The sequence below is a fragment of the Orycteropus afer genome, unplaced genomic scaffold, assembly GCF_000298275.1.
Source record: "Orycteropus afer afer isolate SDZICR_OR568_19922 unplaced genomic scaffold, OryAfe1.0 scaffold00282, whole genome shotgun sequence".
NCBI classification, from domain to species: domain Eukaryota; kingdom Metazoa; phylum Chordata; class Mammalia; order Tubulidentata; family Orycteropodidae; genus Orycteropus; species Orycteropus afer.
Window position 1 is genome coordinate 4,487,048 of NW_006921869.1, and position 9,702 is coordinate 4,496,749.

The window sequence follows — 9,702 nt, forward strand, 5'->3', positions numbered from 1 at the left end:
GATTATTTGCTCAGTATACAAGTTGAATAAGTATGCTGAAAGGATACAACCTTGACGCACGCCTTCTTTATTTTGTACCATGAAATATCCCCTTGTTATGTTCAAACGACAGCCTCCTGATCTATGTACAGGTTTCTCATGAGTACAATGAAGTGTTCTGGAATTCCCATTCTTCTCAGTGTTATCCAGAATTTGTTATGATCTACACAATCGAATGCTTTTGCATAATCGATAGAACATAAATAACTCTTTCTGGTATTCTTTGCTTTCAGCTAAGATCCATCTGACATCAGCAATGATATTCTTCGTTCCACATCCTCTTCTGAGTCCAGCTTGCATTTTTGGAAGCTCTCTGTCAATATACTGCTGCAACTGTTTTTGAATTATCTTCAGTAAGATTTTACTTGCATAGGATATTAATGATACTGTTTGATATTTCCACATTTTGTCGGATCACCTTTCTTTGGAATGGGTACAAATATGGATCTCTTCCAGACAATTGGTCAGGTGGCTGTGTTCCAAATCTCTTGGCTTAGCTGAGTGAGTGCCTCCAGTGGGGCATCCATTTGTTTAAACATCTCAGTGGGTATTCCATCAATTCCTGGAGCCTTGTTCTTCACCAATTCTTTCAGTACAGCTTCAACTTCTTCCTTCAGTACCACTGGCTGTTGATCATATTCCACCTCCTGAATGGATGAACATCGACCAGTTATTTTTGGTACAGTGACTCTGTGTATTCCTTTCATCATCTTTTGATGTTTCCTGCATAATTCAACATTTTGCCTATAGAACCTTTCAGTATTGCAACTCAAGGCTTAAATTTTTTCCTCAGTTTTTCAGCTTGAGAAATGCTGAGTGTGTTCTTCCCTTTTGGTTCTCCAACTCCAGGTCTTTGGACATTTCATTATAGTAATTGGCTTTGTCTTCTTGAGTTGCTCTTTGAAATCTTCTGTTCAGCTCCTTTACCTTGTCATTTCTTCCATTTACTTTAGCTACTCTCCACGCGGGAGCTCTGGTAGCATAGTGGCTAAAGCACTTGACTGCTAACCAGAAGGCTGGCGGTTCAAACCCACCAGCCACTCCTCGGAAGGAAGGTTGGGCAATCCTACTTCCGTAGTGTTACTGCCTCGGAAACCTAAGGAGGGGTCGCTATGAGTCGGGGCCGACTCGACGGCACATAACAACAACAACAACACTCTCCACTCAAGGGCAAATTTCAGAGTCTCTTCTGACATCCATTTTGGTCTTTTCTTCCTTTCTTGTCTTTTTAATGACTTCTTACTTTCTTCATGGATGATGTTCTTGATGTCATCCCACAATTCCTCACGTTTTTGGTCATTGATATTCATTGCATCAAATCTATTCTTTAAATGGTCTCTAAATTCAGGAGGGATATAATCAAGGTCATATTTTGGCTCTTGTGGCCTTATTTTAATTGTTTTCAACTTCAATTTGAATGTGCATATGAGCAGTTGATGGTTGGTTCCACAATCAGCTCCTGGCATTGTTTTGGCTGAAGATATTGATCTTTTCCATCGCCTCTTGCCACAGACATAGTCAATCTGATTCCTATGTATTCCATCAGGTGAAGTCCATGTGTATAGTTGTTGCTTATGTTGTTGCAAAAAGGTATTTGGAATGAATAAGTTGTTGGTCTTATAAAATTCTGTCATGAGATTTCCAGCATTATTTCTGTCACCAAGGCCATATTTTCCAACTACTGGTAACTCTTCTTTGTTTCCAGCTTTTGCATTCTAGTCACCAGTGATAATCACACATCTTCATTGCATGTTCGGTCAATTTCAGATGGCAGAAGTTGGTAGAAATCTTCAATAATATCCTCATCTTTGGCTTTGGAGGTGTTGTTGTTGTTGTTATGTGCTGTCGAGTTGGACCTGACTCATAGCGACCCCTCCTTGGGTTTCTGAGGCAGTACCACTACGGAAGTAGATTGCCCTATCTTCCTTCCGAGGAGTGGCTGGTGGATTTGAACCGTCGGCCTTCTGGTTAGCAGTCAAGTGCCTTAGGCACTATACTACCAGAGCTCCCTGGCTTTGGCAGTTGGTGCATAAATTTGGCTAATAGTAGTATTAAGTGGTTTTCCTTGTAGGTGAATGGGTATTAGCCCATCATTGGCAGTGTTATACTTCAGGACAGATCTTGAAACAGTCTTTGTGATGATGAATGCCATCACCATTCCTCTTCAATTTGTCATTCCTGGCATAGTAGATCATATGGTTGTCTGATTCAAAATGGCCAAAACCAGTCCATTTTAGCTCCCTAATGCCTAGGATATTGATCTTTAAACATTCCATTACATTTTTGACAGTTTCCAGTTTTCCTGGATTCATAGTTTGTACATTCCATATTCCAATTTTAATGGATGTTTGCATTTGTTTGTGCTCATTTTGAGTCATGCCAAATCAGCCAGTGGAGGTTCTGAAAACTTTACTCTATCCATATTGTTAAGGTTGTCTCTACTTGGAGCTCTTCCCTAGTCAAATTTTGAGTGCCTTAAGACCTAATGGACTTATCTTCTGGCACTATGACAGACAGTGTTTCAGGGCTGTTCATAAAGTTTTCCAGTCATATATCAGACAGTGTTTCACTGCTATTCACTGCTATTCAGGCAGGGGCCTGAAGTAGGCAGGCCTGGGGCTTGGAGACTGCTTTTCGCTTGAGTGTGGCTCTATATTAAGGCAGGGGCCTGAGGTAGGCAGGCCCAGGGCTTGGAGGCCTCTTTTCGATTGGTCATATACTGCGGATAGCTGTATCAGTAAAGCTGTTTAAAAAAAACAAAAACAAAACCAAAAAAAACCTCACTGCCATTGAGTTGATTCTGAATCATAGCGACCCCCTTCAGGATTCTGAGGTGGTAAATCTTTATAGAAGTAGATTGCCTAGTCTTCCTTCTGCAGAGTGGCTGGTGGGTTTGAACCACCAGCTTTCTGGTTAGCAGTCATATGCCTTAGGCACTATACCACCAGAACACCTTAGTAAAGCTGTTACAATTAATTAAATAAGATGGGAAGCATTAATGTTGAAATAAAATCCTGGCAGTATAATACTTTTTTATTTACAATTGAGAACCTGGCCCTGTTACTGAGGAGCATGTTTAGTGTTCTTCCCTCACAAGCCAGAGCATCACCATTTCCATTTCTTCTGGAAGAGGTGGTTTGAAAGTGTGAATCATAAGATGACTAGTTCTGGAAGTGCCTCTTGGAAGGGTTGAGTGCTTGGGCCTCTGAGTTCAGCATTCCTTAAAGGGTCTTGGGAGTTGCACAAATGATGTGGTGTCAGCGTCTGACCTCTAACTTCACACGGAGGAGAGATAATCAAGATGAACATTAGTAGTCCAGGGCTGATTCCTTATGAGTCGGAAGTCAGACATGCCACTACCCTCTAACCCTTTTGCCAGTTCTGACACCAACTGTCCCTCCCACGGCACTCTCTATTTTTCTATTGGATCTGATAATTTTTCACAGTGGCTACACAGAACTCACAGACAGTACTCATGATTATAGGGTTAATTAAGGAAGTAGTAACAGGTTACAATTCAGCTAGATCACTCCAGATGCAATTCTTCATCAGAACAGTCTCCACACAGCCATGCCTGTAGGCATACCTCTCTTTGGCCCTTGGCCTGGTTTCTGCTCTGCTCAGGCAATGTGCCTTTAGTTCTGCTGATAGGTACCCAGAGAAGCACCCCACTCTGCCAGCAAGCCTCCTACCCAAAGGCACTCAGCTTTATCACTCTGTGGGCTGGGAAGGGCACTGCTCTGTCATGTGCTGGTCTCTTGGTTCTGCTGCCTTTGCTGCTGTGGTGTCTCTGCTGCCATCTGTTACCGTTTCAGCATAGTGTTACAGCTCTTTTATTTTTCTTGGATCAAGGAGGTTCAATGCAGAGATCTCAGTTCCAAAGGATGCTCTCCACTCCTTGGCCTTCTTTTTTGATGATAGTGAGATCTCTCTTTCTACCTCTGGGATGGCTCATTTTAAGCCTAGCAAGATGGCAAAACTGACCAATCCCCACATTAGGGTTCCATACACTTTATTTGCATGGTCCCACCCCCTCAAGGGTACCATGTACTTTATTTACATTATTAGCAAGCTATCCAATCCCCTTGGTGTTGGCCACAAGCACCTCACATTTGCATAGTCCTACCCCAGTAATCTGGTATGAGTTACAAAGACCAGGGCTAGAAGAGCCATAATAAGTAACTCACTGTACCACAACAGTGGATAGCAAATCCTTACATGGTCACAAAGCCTCATTCTTTTGTGTTATTTTGTGCAGTTCTAGTTGCTGCTTCTTTTAGAAGCCTATGATGGAGGTGTAAAGACTTTGAATAAAGCCATAGAAAGATGTTGCGTGAGCTCTGGCTGAAGGATAGTTTTGAAGGATGAAAGTTGAGTAGGGGTGGGGTAGTAACAAAATCCTCAGTACCACCAAGTGGTAGAGAGAATGAATTAGATTTGCTTAAAAGTTCTTTAACTGATGCCTTCAGAAGACACATCTACTGTAACAACTTATAGAGCTCAATAACACTAGAGGTGATATAGGTTAAAGTAGAATTAGGTTTAAAGTGGGGTGTTTGCCACATTTCAGATTAGAAATCTATAGAATAGGGTACTAAGGGGAACAATATTTAAGGAGCCTACCCCTCCCTACCCCATGCCAAAGCCACACCCCTGAGGCTGTCCTTATGAATCATAGCAGTGGCTTCATTCAGCCATTCCTGGCCTATGCTTAGATGACCTAGATTCCATATAGTTGTATGGTGAATGAGGATGGATTTGGAAAAGTGCTGCCTGTTGCCAGCCACACACAATAACCTGTGCTGGTGGTGAGAGACCCTGTGAGGGAGGAGGTCTATATGACATGTGCATCAGACTCTGCAGACTGGTTAGATCAAGAGTGCATGTTCGCATTGAGTCCTTTTCCCTAAATGATAGCTGCTATGCTGTTGCTGGTCCTAGGATGCTACTGATAGGCATTTTTTTCTCCTACCTTCACAGAATGCAAACCACCAAGCTCAGAAAATAGTAGAGCACAGAAGTCCACAGGGGCAGGGGCAGATCTGCTCAGAAGGTAAGACCAAGTTTATCCCATCCATTCCTGGCCCTTTGTTCTATCAGAGCTCCTTTTTCCTCACTGGGTACCCTCTCCTTGTCTGTAGGTATTAAGGATGTGTCCTTACATATTTTATTTTATTTGAGTCTCATGACAGTCCTCTGGTATAATTGGCACTGTGCCTAGTATAAAGATGAAGAAACACTCAAAGTGGGTAGGGAAGTTGGTTGATAATCAGCCAACTAAAAAATTAATTTTAAAAAACCCTAAACACACTAGGATCAAACACTTACTTGCGTGACTATCTGTGTGTATGAACATGCATACCTCCTCTTAGAGAGATGAAGAAAGTGAACCTCCTGATTTTGACTGTAGTTGGCTAAATTAACTGGCTTAAAGCTGCTGGAGATTTCTTGTAAGCATGCGACACAGTCCCAGATCTCTGGCCACACGTCTGAGATGGGACCTGCTCCTCTTCCCCAAGGCCTTGTAAAAGAGTGGTGGAGGGCACAGATGCTGACATTGATGCAGGCTTGTATCCTGATTTGGTACTGTGCTCGTTCTGTGATCCTGTACAGTTACTCCATCTCTCTAAGCCTATAAGGTAATAATTTGAATACCTTTTCCTTTGGGTGATATTGTCGTGTTTAAATGTGTTAAAGCAGTTAAGCACAGTGCCTAGCATTGGAAAAATTTCTTAGTGTGTGTTAACTGTAGTGGTTGACATTGACTGATTTCTTCAACATCCTGTAGAAAATTGGCCTCTATATGGTCAAATCTACCACTCATCTATCAGTTTGCCATACTGTTGTGGATTTCATGTTGCTGTGATGCTGGAAGCTATGCCACTGGTATTTCAGATACTAATAGGGTCACCCATGGCAGACAGGTTTCAACAGAGCTTCCAGACTAAGACAGACTAGGACTACATCTGAAAAAACTGTCTAATGAAAATCTTATGGGTAGCAGTGGAACATTGTCTGATATAGTGCTGGAAGATGAGCCTCTAAGGTGGAAAGACCCTCAAAACACAACTGGAGAAGAGCTACCTCCTCAAAGTAGAGTTGACCTTAATGGAGTAAAACTTTTGGGGCCTTTATTTGCTGATGTGGAATGATTCAAAGTGAGAAGAAAGAGCTGCAAACATCCATTAATAATCAGAACAAGGAATACACAAAGTATGTAAATCAAGGAAAATGGAAAGTTGTTAAAAATGAAATAGAGTGCTTGAAGATCAGTATCTTAGGTATTGTTATTTGCCGTCGAGTCGGCCCCGACTTATAGTGACCCCTCTTGGGTTTCTGAGGCAGTATCACTACGGAAGTAGGATTGCCCAACCTTCCTTCCAAGGAGTGGCTGGTGGGTTTGAACCGCCAGCCTTCTGGTTAGTAGTCAAATGCCTTAGGCATTATGCTGAAATGGACTGGTATTGGCCATTTTGAATCGGAAAATCATATGATCTTATGTGCTGGGAATGAAAATGGAAGGGGAACAGTGTTGCATTCATTGTCAAAAAGAACATTTCAAGATCTGTCCTGAATTACAGTGCTGTCAGTGATAATATCCCTACACTTACAAAGAAGACTGCTTAGTATGACAGTTATTCAAATTTATGCACCAACCACTAATGTTAAAGGTGAAGAAATTGAAGATTTTTACTAACTTTTGCAGTCTGAAATTGATCAAACTGTAATCAAGATGCATTGATAATGTTGCAATGTGAAAGTTGAAAACAAAGAAGGATCAGTAGTTTGAAAATATGGCCTTGGTGATAAATGATGTGAGAGATTGAATAATAAAATTTTGCAAGACCAATGACTTACTCATCAGAAATAACTTTTTCAGTAACATAAATGGCAACTATACATATGGATCTTGGCATATGGAATACACAGGAATCAAATCGATTACATCTGTGGAAAGAGACAGTAAGAATCTCCATATCATTAGTCAGAACAAAGCCAGAGGCTGACTGAAACAGATCATCAGTTGCTCATATACAAGTTCAAGGTGAAGCTTAAGAAAATTAAAACAAACCCATGAGGGCCAAAAGATGACCTTGATTATAACTCATTGTCATTGAATTGACTCTGACTCATAGTGATCTCCATTGGGTTTCCAAGAGTGTAAATCTGTACAGAAATAGACTGCCTCATTTTTCTTCCATGGAGCATTTGGTGAGTTTGAACCACTGACCTTTTGGTTAGTAGCCAAATCTCTTAACCACTACACCACAAGAATGCCTTATGACCTTGATTACATCACATGTGAATTTAGAAACCATCTAAAGAATAGATTTGATGCATTGGACACTAGTGACCAAAACTAGAAGAGTTGTGGGATGACTATAAGGACATCATACATGAAGAAAGGAAAAGATCATTAAAAAAAAAAAAAGACCAAAATAGATGTCACAGGAGACTCTCAAACTTGCTGTTGAATGTAGAGTAGCTAAAGCGAATGGAAGAAATGATGGAGTAAAACAGCTGAAGAGAAGATTTCAAAGGGCAGCTTAGGAAGTATTGTAATGAAATGTGCAAAGGCGTGGAGTTAGAAAACCAAAAGGGAGGAACAAGCTCAGCATTTCTCAGACTGAAAAAAACTGAAGAAAAAATTCAAATCTCGAGTTGCAATATTGAAGGATTCTATGGATAAAATATTGAATGGCGCAGGAAGCATCGAAAGAAGATAGAAGGAATACCTAGAGTAATTGTACCAAAAAGAATTGGTTGACATTTATCCATTTCAGGAGGTAGCATATGATCATGAACCAGGGATATTGAAGGAAGAAGTCCAAGCTGCATTGATGGTAGTAGTGAAAAGCAAAGATCTAGGAATTGAAGGAATACCAATTGGGATGTTTCAGCAAACGAATGCAGTGCTGGAAGCACTCACTGGTCTATGCCAAGAAATTTGGAAGAGAGCTATCTAGCCAACCAACTGGAAGAGATCCAGATTTGTGCTCATTCCAAAGAAAGGTGAGCCAATAGAACATGGAAATTATCAAAAGATGTCATTAATTTCAGTTCATGCAAACTGAAGATAATTCAAAAATGGTTGGAGCAGTTATTGACAGGGAACTGCCAGAAATTCAGGCTGTATTCAGAAGAGGACATGGAATGAGGTCATCATTACTGATGTCAGATGAATCTTGGCTGAAAGCAGACAGTATCAGAGAAATGTGTGAATTATGGGTAACATTTTGAAGAATGTTAACAGAACACTTGCTTGTGCTTAAGCAGAAGTTGCACATAGACCAAGAGATAGTCATTCAAACAGAACAAGGGGATACTGCTTGTTTTAAAATCAGGAAAGGTGTGTGTCAGAGTTATATCCTTTCACTGTACTTATTCAGTCTGTAAGTGGAGTGTATAATCTGAGAATCTGGGGTAAATGAAGATGAATGCGGCATCAAGATTAGAGGAAGACTCATTAACAACCTGTGATATTCAGATGACACAACATTGCTTGCTGAAAATGAAGAAGACTTAAAGCATTTACTGATAAAGATTAAAGACTACAGCCTTCAGTATGGATTACATGTTAACATAAAACAAAAATCCTCACAACTGGATCAATAAGTAACATCATGATAAACACAGAAAATACTGAAATTGTCAAGGATTTCCTTTTACTTGGATCCACAATCAATGTCCATGGAAGCAGCAGTCCAGAAATCAGACTGTGTATTGCATTTGGCACATCTGCTGCAAAAGACCCCTTTAAAGTGTTAAAGAGCAAAGATAACACCCTGAGGACTGTATTGTGTCTGACCTAAGCCATGGTATTTCAGTTGGTGTGTGCTAAAGCTAGACAATGAATAAAGAAGAATTCATGTCTTTGAATTACCATGTTTGTGAAAAATATTGAATATACCATGGAGTGCTAGAAGAATGAGCAAATCTGACTTGGACAAAGTAGAGCCACAATTCTTTTTAGAAGCAAGGATGGTGAAACTTTGTCTCATATCCTTTGGACATGTTATCAGGAAAGACAATCCCTAGAGAAGATACTCTTCTTAAAATCTTTATAAGGTAAAGTAGAGGATCAGCTAAAAAGAGGAAGATACTCACTAGATGGTTGACACAGTGGCTACAACAATGGGCTCAAACATAGTGATTGTGCGGGTAGCACAGGACCAGGCAATGTTTTGTTCTGTTGTACATAGGGTTGCTGTGGGTTGGAACTGATTCGATGGCACCTAACAACAGCAACAACAACAACATATGGTCAGATGATTAAATGTGTTAGCTGAGGGGTCTCAGAGCTGGTATGTTTGGGCTTTTTCCCTCTAATAGGTTGGCTGTGCCAGGCCTATCCCATAGCCATGGCTTAAGACCCACATTCTTGACCCTAAACTTAACAGGACTCTCTAAGATTAACTAACCTGGACATTTTTCCTTTTGTATGTTTAAACATTTGACAAATGTTAGTGTAATATATATTCTAATGAAAGATTTAGAAAATATATAAAATACAAAATCATCATAGACTCAACATCTTAAGGCAGCCACTGTTAATATTTTATTTTATTATTGATTGATTGATTGATTGATTGACTGTGATTTGGGTGAAGATTTACACAGCAAATTCACTTTCCATATAGCAGTTCACATATACTTTGTCTC

General features: G+C 40.3%; 1 protein-coding gene across 1 annotated transcript in view; it reads left to right on the forward strand.

The window, feature by feature from the left end:
• Positions 1-9,702, forward strand: part of CHCHD6 (coiled-coil-helix-coiled-coil-helix domain containing 6) — a 105,139-nt gene that overhangs the window by 79,226 nt on the left and 16,211 nt on the right. Inside the window, exon 3 of the mRNA XM_042782277.1 lies at positions 5,020-5,092. Coding sequence (XP_042638211.1) covers positions 5,020-5,092 — 73 coding nt within the window. The remainder of the gene's footprint in view (positions 1-5,019; positions 5,093-9,702) is intronic.